Source organism: Lepidochelys kempii, chromosome 2 (genome assembly GCF_965140265.1).
Source record: "Lepidochelys kempii isolate rLepKem1 chromosome 2, rLepKem1.hap2, whole genome shotgun sequence".
Taxonomy (NCBI): Eukaryota; Metazoa; Chordata; order Testudines; family Cheloniidae; genus Lepidochelys; species Lepidochelys kempii.
Window position 1 is genome coordinate 180,384,169 of NC_133257.1, and position 21,681 is coordinate 180,405,849.

General features: G+C 41.0%; 1 protein-coding gene across 1 annotated transcript in view; it reads left to right on the forward strand.

Moving 5' to 3' along the window:
* The window catches only part of ELMO1 (engulfment and cell motility 1), a 413,997-nt gene that overhangs the window by 57,069 nt on the left and 335,247 nt on the right, over window positions 1-21,681 (forward strand). Inside the window, exon 2 of the mRNA XM_073332875.1 lies at window positions 15,751-15,901. Within this exon, the coding sequence (XP_073188976.1) occupies window positions 15,824-15,901 (78 nt within the window). The 5' untranslated portion in view covers window positions 15,751-15,823. The remainder of the gene's footprint in view (window positions 1-15,750; window positions 15,902-21,681) is intronic.

The following is a 21,681-nucleotide window of genomic DNA, read 5'->3' on the forward strand; positions in this document are numbered from 1 at the left end:
TAACGCATCCTGTCCGAGCTCTTGTTAATGCATTTCAATTTGGACCTGAAATATTCCCCCTCACCCACCCCCAGGCCCCTCGCAGCCACCCTTCCTCCTATTGTTCAAGTGCTAGGAGTTTCCTGAGCAGAGAATGGAAATTGTGACAAATTTTGTTATGTAGAACAAATGTTTGCAGGGATGGAATTCAACTGAGAAGATAAGACTCCATTCTAGTTGTGACCTTAATCCAGACTGAATTGTGTTAAAGGCTCAGGCGTAGGGAAACAATTTATAACGTAAGAGATCACACTTTAAAGTTCATGGTTGTTCCTCGGCTTTAGTCCTGTGTGTATAGACCCTTAAGAATTGCTAATCTCTGACCTTTTAAGAGAAAATGTTCCTGTTTGTTTGTTTGTTATATCTTTCAGACAATTGGAATTTTGGTAGATTGACATGTCAGGTGTCAATCAATCTGTATAGTAGCAGCGATTGTGCTTCACATTTTGGAGGTTGTATTTTATTTTCTACCGCGGCATAATTTTGCTTTCAACCTTCAAAATATAATTCCTGTTGATCCTCCAAAAATATAGTTATATTTTGTGGACAGAGAGGGTGATGGATATTTTAATATGTGGAACATAGGACTTGGATGATAAATTGTCCTCTAAAGCCTTCTGCTCCACATTACTTTTGTAATCTTGAAAAACAAAAACATTAATAAAGCAAAGAGGGTTAGAGATCAGGCATGTGGTTTTATTTTAATAAGGGATAAAGCCTAAATCTTACTGAGCATGCATTGTTCACCACTTTTTCTCTGGGGTGTATGAATCAGTCCCTTTATTGCTGGTACTTAAGCATTTCCATTTGGGGTTATATTTTCATTGAAAAGCTCGTGCACGATAATACTGTGGTGTGTGTAATGTAAATCTCAATTTGTAGCCATTTAAAAAAGTGAAGTTTTGCTCTGGCAGACTGCATATTATTCTGCTCACCTGCAGCAGGTCTGGGTATAGGAAAGGGGTTTGGCAGAAGGGGGCCGTTCTCTGTATGCAGTCTGGGGAGGTAAATGTAGTGTTTTTTCTAAGAACCAAGAGTAAGGGCATAGAAGTTTGCCTGTGGGACAGTCCCACTGTGTGTGTGTGTGGGGGGGGGGTGCGCAGAGGGAGGGGAAGGGAGGGAATCGTGAATGCTTGCTTGATTGTTCTTCGTTGCAAGCAGCAATAACATAAAATTGCCTGCTCAGAGGAGAACACCAGGAAACACCCTGGTGTGATCCTGCAAGGAAAGGAAGTTGCAAACAAAAATTAAAAATAAAACAATTAAGACCTTTTGCCTTCCTTTTATCACAATTGCTGAAAGAAGCTGCTGGATTAAGAAATCAGCTTCCCTTTTGAACTCTTCACCTTTTTGGAATCCGTCTAAGAGATAACATGTTCAACTTCTGCAATGTCCCAACTGCTTATGAATTTTCAGTTGCTGATGCCAGTTTCACTAGTGTTTGTTAGGATCTGAGAATCACATAGTGAACTGCTGATTGCTTCAATCACATTCTGCTTCTCACACAGGGCCAGGCTCTGACTCAGGTGGGCAAGGATAGGGGTTTTAGGAGAAAAGGAAGAGGGAGAGTTATTTTGTAAAGTGGGACAATGGAAAAATTATGGAGATGGAGAAAGATTGCTGGGAGACTGGGTGTTGACAAGGAGCACAAAACAGTAGGAGAGAAAAATGGTGGAGGAGAGATGAATAAAAATCAGAGGACAGAATCGTATTACTTGGATTTAGGGTCAATATTTTATTAGGATTTATTTTTTCTGGATTGTTAGCTAAAAGGAACTCCAGTAAAAAAAAAAAAATCTGACTGTTCCCTCCTCAACTCCCTGCCCATTGTTTGAAAGCAGGAGGGAAGGAAGAAAAGTAATAAAATTCAATGAAACTCTCTACAGTTGCTGATCTTTCTAAGGATTTGGTCATATAAAACCTGTATGTTAAATACAAAAAGCAATGAAAGCACATTAAGGACTAATCCCTTCTCAAAGCCATAGTCATTTTAAAGGTATACTAGCAGAAAAAAATAGCATCTTAAGCACAATTGATGAACCTCCCCCCCACCGCACCATTTTTCTTTAAATGTACACATTGCAGGTTAAATACTTGAAATAAATAAATCAATCAATCTGGGTCAAATCAAGTTTTATATAAGATTTAATTTAAAAAATTTGAAAGCAGCTTTTATTAGTATCGTTACTGGCTTTTATATTTCATTTTTGCAAGCTTAAAATGAAAATGTAGAGTTATCCAACCTGATAGCAGAGCCTTGTGATTTTCTCTCCCTCCCCAACCCGCGCCATTTAAGTTAATAGCCATGCTGCATGCATCATCACACAGTCATTCAAAGAGACAACGTGCTCATCAAGGGTTTATGGTTTTCTGCTGAGAGCTGGAAGTAACCTCCAATCTTCGGCATGGTGGGTTTTCATTTTAATAGATAGTACAAAGATTTAAAACCATTGACTAAGCCTGTGGTATGAACAGTGGCTGGCTTGGCTAGAGGTGTGTGTTTCTTTTTAAACAACTTAAAATAGGTTAGCTATTGAACCAAGGAAATTATCGGCATCGTTTAACGAAAGGAGTAAATCTGGCCTGTAGGGTGACTATCATGAAAAATGTCTTAAGTGAGCACTATTGGACTGGAATAGTCTTCCAAGCAATCATTTAAAACTAGACTAGACAAAGCACTGGAGAATATACGGTGAGGAATAATTTTACACTAGCAGGAAGATGCACTAAGGCTCTAATTTTCAGAGCTGCTAAGTCTAGTGACTTGAATGGGAGTTGTGGGTATTTGGCACCCAAAAATACTGTTGATATCTCATTTCCATGGTTCTATGAGTATGGCGTGTGATTTGCCTTTAAGGTCAATGTGATGCTGAAAAAGAAAGTGGAGTATTGTTCTAGTAGAGATGTCCACTGCAGCTTTGTGAAAACTCTTGTGCATCCCATTTGCAAACTGAATAGTATTTAAGTGTTTTGGGTATTTAAAAAAAAAAATTAAAGGAGACTGAAGCTTGTGTGCTACCATTTTGCTGCAAGGTGATTTCATTTATCTTAAAGGGAGCCCACTAAGTATTCCTTTTCTTTTTGCGATTACAGACTAACACGGCTGCTACTCTGAAACCTGTCACTACTGGAGGTTGCAAAGAGTTTTTTATCCTGCTCCAAATAAGTTCTTTAATAGCTAAACAATATATTTGTTTGACCAGTAGAGATCTTCTGATGTTAAACCAGTACTGAAATCAGAGGGAGACTGGTTCACAATTTGTCATATTGCACCTTTCATCCATTTTCACACAATTACACCATTTTTCAACAAGCTGCTACTATCCCCTATGAAATTCAGAAATTCCCACTTCAGCTGAAAACTTCATTTTGAAACTCAGTTGCTCACTGTGTGGACCTTCTGAGAGTGGTGTTGAGCAAACAGTGATTTTCTTTACATGCAATAGCAAGACTTAAATGGGGAAAACTAAACTCAGAAAACAAGAATTATAAACAGTGGTTTCACTCCCAAGTGACTTCACAAAATGATGTTACCTTTCTCAAAATACTAACCCCAGCAATCATCAGAGCATTAAAAATATCCAAAGATTTTGTCCAAATACTCTTGTCTTTACTGCTGGATCTAATTATAAGTAAAGCACTGAATTAATTAAATATATTATAATAAGCTGGTGAGAGGACGTGGGTGCATGTGCACCATTTCCCTCATCTGAATGGAATCCACAAAGCGCAATGTATCATAAACCCTACTACAACTTATGGAGATTCTCCTGTAGATAAAATGTCAAGTCCTGTGCTGTTGGAGCAGAAGGGTTTCGGTTTGGTAGACCGCATAGTGCAAAGGGTGAAATTCTAGGCAGTCATGTATGTTAAAATATTGTTAACATTCAATGATCATGGGGCTAGATTTTTACTATTTTATAATAATTTCAAAACACATACTTACCATTGTAAATCAAGGGCACTGCCACTCTTATCCACTCTTGTAGAGGGCTTCGTGTCCTGTACAGTGCGTTTTTAGGTTCTAAACAGGTAAAATATTTGGTCGTAATGCTACTTGAAATCAAGAGAATAATAGACTAAATCACTGACACATTGTTTGTTTGTTTTTTTATTATATGCAAAGGTATCATAAGGAGAGCTGGTTTGTATTAATTTATTCTTTTGATCCACATTGAATTGTACTAGCAATCAATGATTAATGTTCTGGCTTCTGAGCTGGAAATTGCCACAAGTAACTCTGCAGAATAATGTGCTGGCACAGTCTAGTCCTCAATGTTCTGACTGTACTTTTGAGTGGTGGAGGAGGGGTTCCTTGATCAGCCAGTTTGGAAACTTTGAGTGTTTTGTGCACTCTTGGCAAAACTAATCATATTTCCTGAGACACTACAGCAGAAACCTCAGCCAGTTTTGGAGACAGGGAAGCATAGCTGTGCCCTCATCAGTTGCTCTCTATTAGGTATAGTGGTTGTTGGGGCATGGGGGACATTTGTAATTATAACTTTTAAAAAGGCAGATACTAGATAGCAAACAATTTCTGTTTGGCAGGCTAACAACTTCTGTTCTTTCATTAAAAAATAGTCATTGAGGAAACAGAAGTTATCATAATAATACCTAGCTATCATATCATGCTTTTCATCCATAGATCTTAAAATGCTTCACAAAGGAGGTCAGGATCATTATCTCCATTGTGTGGAGGGGGAAACTGAGGCACAAAGTGGTGAAGTGACTCTATCAGTTTTCCCCTATAGCCAATCAAGATTTGAAATATTGAGGTTAGTTTAAAAGAAAAATGAGGAGACCACGCAGTGAACTATTGACCTACAATCTTGGCTTCTGTGATCATACAGAATTTTATCACAGAAGAGAAGGGTTTGATTCTAACCTCTGAAGTCTCACAGTCTGAGCTGTTGTTAAAGGCGGCAGCATTCTTGAGTGGATACTCTTTGATGTCACTCGGGAAGGGTATAGGCTATGTTGTTCTTGAGCTGCCTCCAGCAGCCACATTACTGTTTTGGAGAGGGCTGTTCGCTTTGCTGTACAGCTTCTCACCCCTAGAGGTTTGTGGGTTTGGAAAGGAATAGTATTCTACAATTTAAGACTTTGGGACCTGACTTTGTTTAGAGTCATTGCCTCAGGATAAGGAGGTTCTCTCATTTGGGATGTGGTCAAGGGAGAGTCCCACACTAAAATGCTTGGATCTGCTGCTACAAAAAGATGTAGCCTTAATCCATGTTAACTTTTTACTTAGTATTGACTGTGTCAGGTTGTTTTCTGTGCTGTGGTTGCTATGCTTCCCACTGATAGTTCCTTTTTTTGTTTTGTAGAAGCTCTTTCACTCAGGACCTCCAAAGTCACCAAGTGCTAGGAGTAGGTTGTCCTATCTGAACACAGCAGCATTATTGCATGGTTATTGACATTGTCCTGCATTAGTATAGCAGCCAAGCTTTTTACTAAGTGATTAGGAAGGCTAGGTATATGTCACAGAGGTCATGGAATCCATGACTCCTAGAGCCCTCCGTGACATTCTCTGCTTCAGCCCCAGGGGCTGCGGGACTCAGGAGCTGGCAGCCAGCTGGCCCCGGCAGAGTTCCAGCAACAGGTGACAGCAGCGATAGGGGGCCCCCTGCAAGGTTCCAGTGACAGGTGACAGGCTCCTGAGGGGGCCTTCCTCAGGGTTCCAGCAACGGGCGACAGCCTTGCACATGGGTGGAGGGGAAGAGAAGGGGACACCTCGGGCGAGCGGCTGGGGTGTCCCGTTTTCTCTTTGGGAAATATGGTCACCTTGCAGCTTCTAGCTGCTTTGGGTAGAGCGGGAACCCCACAGCTCCCAGCCATGGTGGTGGGGAAACCATGGAGCTGCAGCAGCAAAAGTCACAGCAAAATATCTTCTCACGGCTTCTGTGAATTTTTGTTTATTGCCGGTGACCTGTCTGTGACTTTTACTGAAAATAACTATGACAAAATCTTAGCCTTAGTGATTAGGATCAGAAATTATGTTGTTTGCTCTACTAGCTGCAAAGGCGTACATTCCACTGCAGCTGGGGTGTGTGCCTCCTGGTCTGGCTAGGCAGGTTTAAGCTAGCAGGGTTTGAGCTAGCATGCTAAAAATAGCTGTGTGGACATTGTGGCTTGGGCTGGAGCTCGAGGCTTGAGAGCTCAAGCTCCAAGCCACAATGTCCACACAGCTATTTTTAACACTGTAGCTCAAGCCCCGCTAGCATAAGTCTGTCTAGCCGGCCTGGGAGTTGCACTCTCAACTGCCCTGAAGACATATCCAAAATGACCAAGCTCATCTCAGAGGAGTCAGGAACACACATCTAGGTATACTTGGTCCTGCCTCAGCATAGGGGACTGGGCTAGATGACCTCTTGAGATCCCTTTGAGCCCTACATTTCTATGATCCTATGGTTTTGTGAGTGTTGGCTGCTGCTTTGGTGAACTGATTTCAATAGCCATAAGAGAGAAATGGATATTAACCTACAGGGCAGGCAAGTACACCTCCAGAAACATAACCTTCCTGATGTCAGGAGTCAGCTATTTTGCAATACTGCGAGATAGCTGTTGACATTATCATACGGTAGGTCACAGAAACCTTTTTTTTCCCTCTTGGCACTTGATTCCAGAGTGACTTTTAATACGTATGATCAATCTCTCTCCTCCTTGAGTGCCTGAAGCAAGAGGGTGGTGTCTCCTAGTAAGGATTCTAACTTTAACCAATTTCTCTTTTCTTTTGTTTCTGGTGAGCAATGTGGATCTGCCCCTCCTATCATTCATTATAGAGTGCCTCTGCTTCTGTACTTCTCTCTCTCTCCTCCCTATAACCTTTTCCCTGCAGGCAGGTGATTGCTTTTTTCCAGCCTTAGACATTATGTCCCTGTCATGCTGTCTCCTAACTCTGATACCTTCTTCGACCCCCACTCTGTGATCTCTGTTTCCCATCTATCTCTCTGTTCTGATGGGCAGCTCCTGTCTCCATTATAACTTCTATTGAATGCTTCAGAGACTCCATCAGGGTAAAGAACCCTCTTTGTACTACATCTCTGACATCACTCCTTAACTTTGCTTCTGGCAAGAAATTTTGGAATCGTAGCTGACCTTTATCTTATTCTTTTCCATCTCAAGTGTCTTATCATTTCTGGAATGCAGCCAAAATTAATCCTTAACTGCCTCTGCCAGAGTGAACTAATTCAGTTTAAACAGTTAGCATCTTGACTGTAATAGCTTCTCCTTTTTATATACTCTTCCTAAATCCCTAGTTGCTCGAAACTTCAGGGAGTCCCATGTGCTACAGCTAGACACATTTGTGTCAGAAAGTGGGACTGTATATAAATACTCCCACCCTTTTATTGTTTCCACTGACTTCTGACTCATGTTTGAATCCCATTCAAAATTGCCTTCCTGATTTGCAAAGCTCCCTATGGACTTGCTCCACCCTACCTCTCTGATATAGTATGCAGTGTATGCCCCAACCTACTTACTCTGTGCAGTTGGCTTGATTCTTTGTTATACTAAAGCTTCTTTTTTCTGCCTGAATAGTGTAAAGAAGCTCTTAGTGTAAGTGAGAATCAGGCCTGCACCATGATCAAGTCACCCCTTAACCTTCTCTTTAAAATAAACAGATCAAGCTTTTTGAGTTGATCACTGTGAAACATATTTTCTAATTCTTTAATCATTCTCGTGGCATCTCTCTGACCCTTCTCCAGTTTCCTGACATCCTTGTTGAATTGTGAACACTAGAACTAGACACCGTACTCCAGTAATGGTTGCACTGGTGCCGGATACAGAGGTAATGTAGCCTTTTTACCCCTATTTGAGATTTGGTAGTTTATGCATAGTCGTACTGGAAACACTGGGTAGAAAGGACATGAATTTCAATGTTTAAAAAAAAAAAAAAAGTGGGGGTGGGGTGTTAACATTTTTTTCTTTCAAGTCCCCAGTCTGTCAGGCCTTCTTTATACATAACATCTAAACAAAAACAGCATCCCCCACCCCCAAAAGTATATGCCCATCTGTTATCTCGTCATCTTTAAATCACAGGTCATCTTTAATTCACACTTTGAAACCTTCCTTTGTCTCTAGTTTAGGACTGAATGTCTTTTAAAGGCATGCCTGTAAAACATATTGATGATTGTAATGGCTCTCTCATGGCTGGGGATCAGCTCTTGTCTGGCATAGCGCCGCCTCCCATTGCTCACTCACTCCATAGCCTCTCTTACTCTCCAGGACTCTGGGTACTCTTTCTTTGTGACACAGCCTTCTGGCTAGGTCAGTATATAGTCCATCCTTCCAGGGTATCAACATCCCTCCAGATCTGCTAGTTGGTTGACCTTTCCAACAATTTTGTGCCACTTCCCAGTAGGTGGTACTGGAATTCAGGCTTGTCCGCTACTCCAGGTTGCAACCCAGGGACCCTACAATCAGCAGCCAAGGTCTGACAATCTCTAACCTTGCTGCTGTTTCCCTGGGTATACTTTTTACTTTGCCTCCTATAGGCTTTCTTCTCCACTTTTCTGGGTAAACCCTTTCCTCAGGGCCAGGATCCCAGGACTTCTTTCTCCCTGGGTTTCCTCTCTTTACTTTTCCAAGCCCAGAGGGTGGCTGCTGGTTTCCTCCTCTGCCCTCACTGCTTGACCACATACCAGCCCCTCTTGCTCAGCGGGGCTCTATCCTCAATCAGGGATTGCTTATAAAGCCTAATCCTCCCTGAGGTGTGGCCTATCAGGTTATTTTGCCCCTTCTGTGCCTCATTAACCCTTTCCAGGCTAGTGTGGTGTGAACACCCCATCACATCCATATATCCTCCACGGAATGGATCTATGTAGTAGTGTTGGAAAGTCAGAGTGCTGTGGGTATGTGTGTGGGAACAAGGAATACAACTATCTGGACAGCAGCCCAGTGATATCGAACTCCTCATCCTCAATCTCTCCAAAACAGTCTCATTGACTACTGAAAGTCTCCCCCCTGCCATTGTACTTAAGTCACCTTCCTTTCATGCAAGTCCCTCCTGAAACACAGATTATGGAAGAAGTGGTGTTTTTAAACACACAGAGGACTGCAGGTTCCTCTTGTTATGATTAATAGTATGCTTCTAGGCTGTGGATTATTGATATGGATCTGTCAGTGTGATGTCAAAGAAATGACCTATTCTGGAAATCACAGGTCTGATCCAACTCCCTTTGAAGACGATGGGAATCTTTTCACTGAAGTCAGTGGAAGCTGGATCCAACCTTATGAGATGGTATGTTAGAATGCCAGTGGTCAGGGTGAAGGCAGAGAAGGGTTAAAAGGCTCCTGAACGGGCATTCCCACAGAGGTAAATGTCCTGCCCCCTCAGGTGCTACAACCCTGATCCTCAACTGGTTTTGTCTTGCACTGTGTCAAAGCATCTGTGAGTGTTATGGACTTGGGTCTCTTGGGACTGTGTGTGTTGTCAGGTTCAGAGGTGAATAGCACTGAGAGTATAACCAAAGCAAAGGGAACAACAGGAAAGCATCTCTATGTATATAAAATTTACATCCAATGCTCTGGCTTCAGTGCACTATTTTGCCTTCTGTCAGAGGCAGCAGAGAATATTACACTCCTCACAAGTTGGCTGTTCAGACTTGCAGTTTAAATCCAGAAATAACTCTCTTGGGGGTATTCATCTTGTGTTGGATTATCTTTCTAAAATTGTTAATCAGACTTGGTCTCTGGGGGGACCTTTCAGCGAAACTTGCCACTTAGTTTTTGTTTGCCTGGGCCTCTTGAGCTCAGCTGACAAAACTGATTAGATTTGACAAGATGTGGTTATGTAAGATCCCAAGAGCAGGTTATGCTTCCTTTTTATAAATGGCAGATTTGTATACAGTTTTTGGTGTGAGTCCACTTTGTGCTATCTTACCCGTTATTGGAGAGAGATGTGAAGAGTCATATTTTCTTATTCGCATTTCTTCAACTGGTTGCATCAGGGCATTCTCTGAGCAAGGCCGAGGAAAAACTTTTTTTGGGATTGATTCCAAAGTGGTCACCTGGCCCAGCTCTATGTGATTCTTGAATATTTTATACATCAAAAATATAGAAGGCAGTTTGACTTTGTCTACGCTAGAATTTACTTCGTTTTAATTTATGTCGCTCAGGGGAATGAATAATCCGCACCCTGGAGAGACGTAAATGATACTAACTTAAGCGCTGGTGTAGACAGCGCTATGCTGGTGCGAAAGCTTCTCCCGCTGACATAGGTACCGCCTCTCATGGGAGGTGGAGTAATTATGCTGAAGGGAGAGCTCTCTCCTGTCAGCTTAGAGCATCTTCACCAGAAGCGCTACCCTGGAGCAACTGCCGCTGTCGCGCTTCTAGTGCAGATGTAGTCTTTGTGACACAGAGGAGGCCAGTTGGTCCCAGCTGATGAAGGGTTCCCTACTCTGTGTCAGCAACTTCTGTCAGGCCTGACAAACTTGCTACACCTGGCACATTGTTGTCATAGTATCTGTAAAGTGTGTCATGTGGAATCTTCAGTGGGAGGCTGGGATCACGCTAGTCACGGATGTATGTACTGATGATATTTTAAAAATTTTTAAGTCTGTGTGCTTAAAATGTGTTCTTATAATTTGTATCTAGTGTGACAGGGTCAGGCCAGATGGCTACAAGAGAGTGGTCGAAGGTAGATACATTAGTTCCAGGTTAAGCAAGTCCCTTTTCCCTGGGTAAGAGAACAGGGACTATTCCAGAACACTCAGGAACTTTCTAGAGCTAATTAAGGCAGGCAGGCTAATTAGGACACCTGTAGCCAATTGGGAAGCTACTAGAATTAATTAAGGCTAATCAGGACACCTGGTTTAAAGACTCTCATTCCAGTTAGTGAGGTGTGTGTGTAAGGAGCGAGAGGATGTGCTGCTGGAGGACCGAGGAGTACAAGTGTTAACAGACATCAGGAGGAAGGTCCTGTGGTGAGGACAAAGAAGGTGTTGGGAGGAGGCCAAGGGGAAGTAGCTCAGGGAATTGTAGCTGTTGCACAGCTGTTCCAGAAGGCACTCTAGACAGCTGCAGTTCACAGGGCCCTGGGCTGGAGGTAGAGGGCGGGCCCGGATTCCCCCAAAACCTCCCAGCTCCTGACACAACACAGGAGCTTCCACCAGAGGTGAAGGTCTCTGAGCTGGTCCCCGACCCACATGGTGGATCAGCAGAAACTGCGGGGATTGTTCTTACTCTTTTTTCCCCATGCTGGCCAGTGATGAGGTTATCTGAGTGAATGGCAGATTTGAGCCACGAAAGTGGCCAAACTGAGGGCTACTGTGAATCTCTGAGGCGAGCAAAATCCACCAATAAGCGCAGGACCCATCAAGGTAGAGGAGGAACTTTGTCACACAAGGTGTTACTCCCCAGCAGAGCTGAGAAGCGGGTTTCCTCCCAGACCAGAGATATTTATTCATCCATCTGTTGAAATGTAAATTGAACATTGTCTCATTCACAAGCACCAGTGTAGCTAAATGCAGATTTAACAGGAAGAGGAGAACAAGCAGGGCGGAAAGAGTCTTGTTTGGGAGTGCATTGTAGATGTATATTTGGACTATAACTGGGGGACAGGAACAGCACAGTGTGATTTATATTCATGAAAATGGAATCCCAGCCTGTCCTGGGTGAGAAACTGCTTTAGACATGGATTTTAGCCTGTTAAGTGTAGACTCCAAGAAGCGTGCTATACTTGTTTTTTATACATAATCATTTCTGTTTTCATTATCCTTTCTCGGTATCTTAAATCTTTGAAAATAAATTTGATTCTTTCACTATAACTATATCTCTGTGGTGTGATAAAGGACCTGATCCTGAGTTGTGCCAGTGAAACTGTGTGTATGCTGTTCCCTTGAGAACAGCAAACCTGGGAGTTACTACACACATACTTGATCTTCACCATAAGGTCGAGTTATTGGGAGTGTCCAGTGACTGGGGCTGGACGCTCCATGGTGACACATCAGAGGAGCTCGGATTCTGGGGTACACCAACTGTTAACTTGCAAGGCGAAGTAAGGGCTACCAGAGCTCAGAGGAGATTGAGTGTCTAACAGATTGGGGGTGTAAGGGAGCTGACACCCAGTTTAGCACCAGCAAATCAATCAATCAATCAATCTCTCTCTCTCTCTCTCTCTCTCTCTCACACTCACACACACTGGAGTGCGGAGGAGCAGGGAACATGGTGCCTCACAGTTCTGGACATCCTTAGAAAGCGTCAAACACTTTATTAAACTCTCAAATGCAAGTTGGTTTTGAATCCTTAACTCCTTTAATTTTCTTGCTGATGAAATGAGCCTGCACTAATATTTTACAGCTAGTTTTCTCATGTGAAAGACAGGAAATGTGTGTGTGTTGGGGAGTTTGTGTGTGTGTGTGTGTGTGTGGGGGGGGGGATGTGGATGAAACCCAGGACTGGGAGTCAGGAGACTAGAGTTCTGTCCTCAGCCATTTGTAGACTTTGTGTAGGTATTAAGTCACATAACCTCTTGGAGTCTCTCTTTCCCCATTTGCAACATAAGGATAATACTTCCTACTAGTGTGATAATTATAAATATTTAAAGTGTATTGGGATTTTTTGCACAGAAGGCACAATAGAAGTGCAAAATATTATTTATTTTACATTCTCCCATGGCACTCGTCTCTTAGAAATCCAAAATCCTGTGTTTCATGTGCAATCTGTTTATGTGTGGTTTAAAATAAATAAATAAATAAGGACAATTCATAAGTCAACTGGCACAGTCATGGAGTTTATGCTGTACTGGCTCACATATGGAGTTAATATCTCAGAGCCAGGTAGGTAAACTGGGCTTATGTGTCTGATCTAATGCATTTTTCAGCACTACATTACATGAGGGATATTCCGATTTCCAGCTTCAGAGTTCATTGCTATAACATAGCAGACTATCCAAAGGACAACATACTTTGCTTGAAATGCACCACACTTTCTTCAAGTAATATACAGTGTACGGTATAGCTTTAACTTTTAGAATTTGCACTTTAATGAGCTAATTTGTCTTTTGTTTTTCAAACATTAGTTTACACCAGCTGAAGATCTTCCCCTTTGTCTTTATGAACTGATTTGAGTCCAACATTTGGGTTGTGCAGGGGATTGTTTTATACCAACTTTTATTAGGAATCAGTCAAGATAAGGTGTTTTCTAAAAATCACTTTTCTTTTATACCATAAATCGGACACAGGGCCTTGTTTTTTTCCTGAGCTAAATTTGGTTTAAGAAAGAACTGCTTCAGGGAAAACTGTTGCTAAGGTGAACTATGAGTTTTACTTTCACACCTCGGCAGGATTGTTTAAGATGGACCAGGATTCAGTAAAGTAAAATCAGGGGTTAATTTCCCTATTTGTACATAAGTGGATGTTATCTGTAGATTTACAGCTGGATGGTGATGTTTTGCTTAGAAGTAACCATGAATCAAAAATCCCCCAACTTTCATGGCTGGCCTTACAATTAGCTGACCCCCAAGGCGATTATCAGACTGTGCGTTGCCTTCCCTTTAAATCCTATAGGCAGAGAGGAGGAGATTGTACCATGAGTTGCTCCCACATCTCATCCTGTTACAAAGTGTGTGCATGTGTAAGTATGGTGTGGGGAGTGTGCTTTGTATGCCAACGCTGCCTTCTCCTTGTATGTTTGTTTCTTTAAATCTGTAACAGGAAGTCAGAGAGAAGAGGGAGGCTGGGGAAAGTCTTAGGCAGAAGCTTGACAGTGAAGTAGGGAGCAGGAGAAAAGGGTTCAGTATATAACTGTTGTCTGTACTCTTCTAATTCCTTGTGTGGTGTTAGAAGAAAGTGGATCTTTCTGTCTCTTGTCACCATTGTTGCAGGGCAGGATTGCTTGTGCTTAATCCTGGTCCCCCTAAACTCCCCAGCGGGTTTCGGTATGTTCCTAGATAGAAATACCACCAAACTTCTCCATTTTTTTCCCCAAGAAGCCTCATGATTTCCACCCCACCCCACCCATTGTCTCTTTTGCCTTGCTTTAGGTTCTGTTTTTGCCATGGTGCTTGTCCCTGCCAATGCAGTGATAGTTACACTGTTGATATTGATGTTGTTGTCACTGGCAACAATGAAATGTTAACCCTCATGAAATGTTCCATTAGTACCTTTTAGGGTATGTAATAGAATGTCCAGGATTTGAAAAACTTACCAGACACTAGCCTGAGGACTAAACCTTCTCAAGAAAGACAAGTGAAAAAGAGTGGGGGCAGGGCAGGTGTACAGCACCCCCAAAGAGGTGTGGAGCAGTGCTCTGGTGAGAAGCTTGTCCACCCATTCACAGCGGATGGGTATGGGTTGCAGGAGTTCTTACTGGGGTGTTCAGGGACTCCATTTTTGTACTTGCTTGTTACTATGAGGTGTCTAAAATTCTCCCAACTTCCACCGTCTTCTTGCTGCTGGAAGAAGAAATATATTTTCTTCTCAACCCTCATGGCTACTGCACAGTGTGTGGGTGTCTATACATGTATGCACCTCTCCTTTCTATTGTAAAGGAGGGTGGGACAGTGCTGTCCTTCCAGAGGACCGCACTCCATTTTTGGGTCCTTTTTGGCAAGTGTATTGTTTATAATGTATCTTAGATCAGCAACAAGAGTGTAAGGCTCTTCACTGAGTACATATAAAAGGCTTGGAGATTACAATCTGAATGATATACTTGACAGACAAGTGTGAATGTCACATACAATGGGACGGGGTGAAGGATGCAGGTTATGGAAAAAAGATTACTTGGTTACTGCTGGTCCCTGATCTGCGACCACTAAGTTGTGGTAGAGGCATTGAAGCTTGTCTTCAGCTAACTCAAATAAATTGGTTAGTCTCTAAGGTGCCACAAGTACTCCTTTTCATTTTGCGAATTCTGTATCAGTTCACTTTCTTGAAGATGATCTTTGCTACTACATACATCTAAGGAAAAAATTAAAACATAAATAAAGCGTAGAGTCTATATCAACTGATAGCTGAGTTCTCCTCCCCTCAAAACTCACATCTCATGCCATTAGCTGTGAAGCCCTATTGATATTAATTCTTTTGCACAGCGGCAACACCATATATAACTGTGTGATTACATGTGCTATCAATGTATGCTATATATATATATTCATACATGCTAGCAAATTCAAGCTCTGAGTCTGTATTGTAGAAAGGAGTTTCTGTGCACATATTTGTGTGTGTGTGTGTGTGTGTGTGTGTAAAACGCTGTGCATTCTGCCTTCCTCCTGACATCCTGGTTGCTATAGTGCAGTGATCTATTTGTGAACACGTAGAAGATCATTGCTATAGTTAAGAGAAACAGTGTTTCCTGGCCATAACTTCCTGGGCAATCTCTCTTTCTGGAGAGCTGAGTACAAGCTCTAACAGAAATTTAATCAGGCTCCTTGAGTCTCCAGAAGTGAAATGTAATGTTCAGCCTTTTGTAGTTTGTAGCTTTTCACTAACCGTATTTAATAACATTTAAAAATAGTTTCTCTATTTAAAACTGTCCAATGCATGACTATTATTCACAGTACATTCCAGTGTTTCAGCCATCTTTCTAATAGGCTGGCTAGCTGTACAGTGTGCAGTGGCATTGTTCTATGTTTATGCTTTTGGTATATGTATATTCACACTCTCTCTCACACAGACATATTTTTCATTCACCTGCAATACATAGGAAATGAAAGCAGCGTTAGAATTCTGGCTGAACTGTGCTGTATTTTTCTTTCCCTCCCTGCAGGTGTGAATGAAAGAGACTCTCTGCAATATTTAGTGTCCAGTTTTACTGGCTTTGAAGAACAGCGGCATCTACAATGCCGCCTCCTGCTGATATAGTGAAGGTGGCTATAGAATGGCCAGGTGCCTTCCCCAAGTTGATGGAAATTGATCAAGTAAGTGCCTATTTCTGTGTACTAATATATATCTATATGTTTGTTTACTTAGATGCATCTGTATGTTTGACAGCATGGATTCATGTAAATAGTGCGTATAGAATGTGTGTAACCTTCTCACTGTATTGCTCGGTTTGGTGTTTTGATACATTTGGCTGTTGGTTTTTTACCAGGTGTTTGAAAGAGGCATTCTTTCTCATTGTGTGACCCATTTCACTTCTCTGTGCCTCAGTTTTTCTATCTGTAAAATTATAATAATGATGCTTAAATCCTGATGCAAAATGCTTTGAGATCTACAGATGGAAAACATGAGGAAAATGCAAAATATTTCCATCATAAATAGCTGCAGTGAGCTTTGAGGTCTGGATACCTGAATGGTAATATACTGTGCAAACAGAAGAATTTTGTGGTTCTATGCAGATGCCACATAGGCAGTGTCTTGTTCAACCAGGGGGCTTTCTGAGTAAATATCTCAAATACATATCATACTGGCAGGAAAATACTTCATACATTTGGGGGTGACTTATTTAGAGAGAGACTTATTAAACTTAACGTTGGGAAACCTTTTGTGGAAATCTATGTGGAACAAAACTTAAGTAACTTTTATGTAAATGTTACACAAGTGGCATTGTTTATGGATTGGACTTACCTGAGGTCATATATTGGCATATATATTAGTAGTAATAAAAGTGGCTTTTTTCATAATATTTTAGATGTAGGCCATAATAGATTAATCATACAGGTTGTTATCTGTATAGAATATCATAAGGTGAAAAGCAGATACTATTTACTGAAATAATAATTATTATTTCATACAAAAGAAAACCCTTGAAAGTTTTCCTCAGTGCACCTAGGTCCTGATTAGAGTGACCAGATGTCCTGATTTTATAGGGACAATCCCAATTTTTCACAATTACAGTCTACTCCTGATGCGTCCAAACACTTCAGTATCTTCTTTGTTGTTCTGAAATGAAGGAAATGTAAGTACATGCTGAAAATATTCTGCTGAACAGGGGTCCTAACTTCTGCCCTCCCTGTGATCTGTTTCACACTATTTTTAGTCCCATTGTAGTATAGGGCTAGCGGGCAAGTGTCTGTTGGCATTTGCAACAAACAAGGTACCAGGGAATTGGTCAAACCAATAGCAGCCTGATTTTTAGAGGTTCTGTGCACCCACAGTTCTCATTAAATCAGTGGGAGTTGCTGATGCTCAGCACTTTGTCATGTCTGTAAATCAGACCATAAGCTTTTAAATCTTTATTTCCTGGAAAACATGAGTTTTTTTTAAAAAGAAGAGCTAGAAGAAGAGTAAACCAAAAGCCCTTGCCATGCCCTCTGAAATGAAGAGACCTCCTTCTTTCTTTCATTAGGCATTGTGCATATCGTTTGTAATGTGGTTTCCAGAGAAACATAGGTGGGGTGTGTGTGTGTGAGAGAGAGTGAAAGGTAGGGGTGTGTCAGGATGGTGCAGGTATGCCAGCAGGAACTGTCAGGCCAAAATTTGACAAACTTACCACCCTTGAAATAATCAATCAAACAAAAAAAGTCCTGATTCCAAATAAAGTTTAAAGTGACACCATCAACTGAAAATTGCATCCTAAAATCTTTACCTCCAGCCATGGTGCCTTTTCTGTAATGATTATTGTATTCTAGTAATGTTTAGCGGCCCAAAGTGAGATCAGGGCTGCAGTGCGCTCAGTGCTGTGTAGAATGCTTCCTGCCCCAAAGTGCTTGCAACGTAAATAGACAAGACAGACAAAGGGTGGGAAAGGAAAGAAGCACAGAGAAGTGAAATGACTTGCCTAAGATAACACAGTGACCAAGACAGGAATAGAAATTAGTTCTCCTGAATTACCATCCATTTTCTGATCCACTTGACCACACTGCCTCCGAAAGCCTAAAAACTCCACCTGCCTGACAGGGTGAGTTCCAGTGAATAACCCTGAGGGTTCTATAAACAAAACAAGAAGAAAAATCCCACCAAACACACTTCTTTCTTTCAAGACAAGGTAGTATTTTAAAAGTACAAGATCGTCTTGTTGCCAGGAATGCAGCTGACTTGATCTTAAACTGTTTCTTGCAGGGACTGTGCTGCCTTCTGTGTTTAGAAAACACCTAGCAAATTTTGAGTGTGATTGATATCAATCAGTCAATCAATCAATGACTGACAAAGATTAGAGAAAAAATTCTCTGTAGTTTTTTTCAGATTTGTGCACTTGACCATTTTTGGTGTCTGTTAAATTTACACTTTCCTTGGAAGAGTTAGATGGCCCTTCCATGAAAGCATCCCACAATGCACAATCAAATGTAGGGCTGATCCTGCAAGTCCTCTACATACAAAACTCCCACTGAAGTCAGTGGGAGTTTCTGGCCAGTTAGGGTTTGCGAATTTGGACTCTCAAGTTTTCAAGCCCTGTTGGGTTTTACTGGGTTTTAACTTGCTTCACTCTTCTCTAAAACATAGGAACAGGAAATATCTGATTTCTCACATTTTTGGTATGAGTGAGTCTTAAACTAAGCGATTGTGGGCAGCACCGGGAATGTGCACAGGTGATGGATACAATGTGTGAAATAGCATTTTGATAATATAATTTGTATTACACTCAAATAAAAGAGGGAATGTGTATCACTGGCTAGATTCATCAAAGTGGATCTGCAACGCCACTGAACACATCAGAATATGGCCCAAAATATGGAAAAAAGGACAGAAAATTGTTTAAATACTTTTGCTTAGCAGATAATGTTTCCTCTCTCATTGTCATGTGTGAAGGTTTTTTTTTTTGTTTTTTTTTTTTTTTTAAATACTTCACTGTAGAAGATAAGTGAAATCTTCCTTCCTAACTTGGTAAACCACTGGCATTACAAAACTCTCCAAAACTGTCATTGACAAGCTACCAGTGTGTGTTTGCATTATTACTAAGCAGATTGATAAATAGATTATTTTGTTTTAAATAGTGAGACAAATTCAGCTCTTGGTTACACTGGTATAAATTTGGAGAATCCTTTTCTTCTGCTTGAAGTTAATCCAGATATAAAATATTTTACATCTGTAATCACATGAGTAGGAAACCTGAGTAAAAATATTTAGTTTCACGTATTTCAAAAATTGGCAAAAGTGACAAGAACACTGTCAAGTGCGGTTTTCTTACTGACACAATGTAATGAAGCACATTACAGGAACCATATGTATTGCTTTATATTAATGCCTTCTCTAAACCTTGACTTCCTAGTCAATGAACTAAATTTTTCACAGTGGTTTCCTGAGTTTTGGGAGTGTGCTGCTACTTTAATTTTTGGCTAGCATTACTGATAAATGTGGTAGAATATAACTTCAATAGATTTTCTTTCTTTCTGAGACGTCTGGAGTTGCTGTATTTTACTTCTTCACAATCAAAGTACAACTGAGATATTTTTCTAAGGGGACTCTCAAGTAATTTTAGGCCACCAATTTAGGGTCAAATCCTTAGTCGGTATAAATTGGCACAGCTCCATTAAAACCAATTCACTGAAGCCACTGGCACTATTTCAATTTACACCATCCCAAGTCTGGCCCTTAGATATTAAACACAGAGTATAAGTGTTTTAATGATTTTAGTGATTATTTTTTTCAATTCAGTGGAGTTTTTTTTATTTTATACAACAGAAAATGAAACTGATGATAAAATGGAAACTGGCCAATGTAGTTTCATTGTCCAACCTTGATGAAATGCAATAAACAGCATATATATGGAAAATAAACACTTGTAAAATCTTGTAGTTTAAATATGAGAAGGGATTGTTAGTGGCACTCATAAGGAAATTATATATCTTTCACTTAATGCAACAATTATTTTCGTAAGTAAGAATAATGGAAAGCCTTTTTTTTCTTTTTTCTTTTCTTCTTTTCTGGAACACAGCCATGGTACAACAAACTTTTTGGAAAGGGTGGTCCAGATATAATTCAGTGTATTAATGTACAGTATAGTTAACATCAGGAATCAATCAATGTTCAATTACAATAAGTGATGAAAAATATTATTTCCTTTCTTCTAGTGGGGCTGTAGTGGTCAGAGCAAGAAGAGTTGTGGTGGCAGAGAGCCATTCTGGATAAGAGTAACGTTACAGACAAGTATTAAATTTTATTAGGGTCTGGCTGCAGATTTTCCAACCACATTCTGATTGGCTGTGAACTAACTTCCAGTGGTGCATGGCTGGAACCTCTTCACTGACAAATAAAAATAATCCCCTTTTGTTTACTATGTTAAATGGGGGTGGGGTGGGGTGGGGGAAGGCAGAAGTTAATGGAGTAGGGGGCAACAGTAATAGAGGTGGGCTGCAGTAAGACAGCATGGCATTTAAAATTAATGAGCTATAATCAAACACTGTAATCATTAACTTAGCAGGATGTGCAGTAATAGGATACTTCTGCTATTAAATAGTACTTAACAGTGTACTTGGTGCAGTGCTGAAGTCTCTTGTCCTTCAGCCTTATATCCTAGAAAGAACCATATGTATGCAAACCTTGTTGTGCTATTACAATAGTGGGCCTGGGAGGGGGCCCTCTCTCGTAAAAGTGTCCCTTTCTGTCCCTGTTAGAGCATTGCTTCCATCCTAAAGCCCTTCCTTCACAATCAGCAGCATAGACAATACCCAGTGGTGCTTTCTAAGGCCATGTATACCCTAGCACTTATGTTGGCAAAATTTTTGTCGCTCGGGGTGTGAAAAAACACACACAAGTGCGTGTGCACAATATAAGTTTTGCCAGCATAAGCACTTGTGTGCACAGTGCCATCTCATGCCGACGTAGCTACTGCCGCTTGTTGAGCTGGTTTTATTATGTTGACGGGAGAGCTTTCTCCCGTCGGCATAATGCTGCTACACAAGCAATCTTACAGTGGCAGTGATTAATTTTTCGGAAGAATGAAGGCAGAATGATGGCCGTGAGTTTGTTGGCACCACAATTTCCACTGAAAACTTGCAGCATGGCCCTTGCATTTGCAACATATCAGGTGATGACACTGCACTTTAAGATAAGGGATGGACATAACTAAAAGCTGCTGGACACAGATACACTGGAACGGTTCTCTTTTAGAAGCAGCAGGAGCCGCCTTTAAAAGTTAAGCATCTACTATATTTAAGAGAAGTGTTTTTTGCAGAGTGATGAGATTCCTGGGGATATATGTGTGGCTGAATTAACTACAAGGTGTCTCATTCACATTCTGGTCAGCTGGAACATTCACCTGCACTTTATAATTCAATTACAACCACCCTCCTCCTCTCATGGACTTCTGGAATCATATTACTAAAGAGAATAACAATTGTTTTTTTAAAATTAGTGTATGTAATCCCTTACACTGTCATACATAGACCTTTTCCCATTGTAAGTTACCATAATTTCAGCCGCACAGTCCTCAGTCGCATATGGCATCTTTGTTTCATACACTTTTCAGAGGCATGTTGCCCTGTAGAGTGGAGATGTGAAGAGCTGAATTTTTCCTCACCACTTTGAAATTATTAAAGCAGCATTTGTCACTACAGTATAATTCTGTAGTGCATACTTATGTAATAGGGAGATTAGTGCTATAACTCACTCAGCTATGCCTTACTTGGATTTTATAAATGTTCTTTTCCCTGTGATCCCTTATGTACTTGGGAGTTCATGGCAGCAGGGTGCTGGAGGAGCCAGTGAGGGCATTTTCTGGCCTGATAGGAGATCAAGATTTGGAACAAGGAGTTCATCCTTCTGTGTTTGAATGTTTTGTTTTGATAATATGTTTGGCTTCTGGAGAGAGGGATGAGAT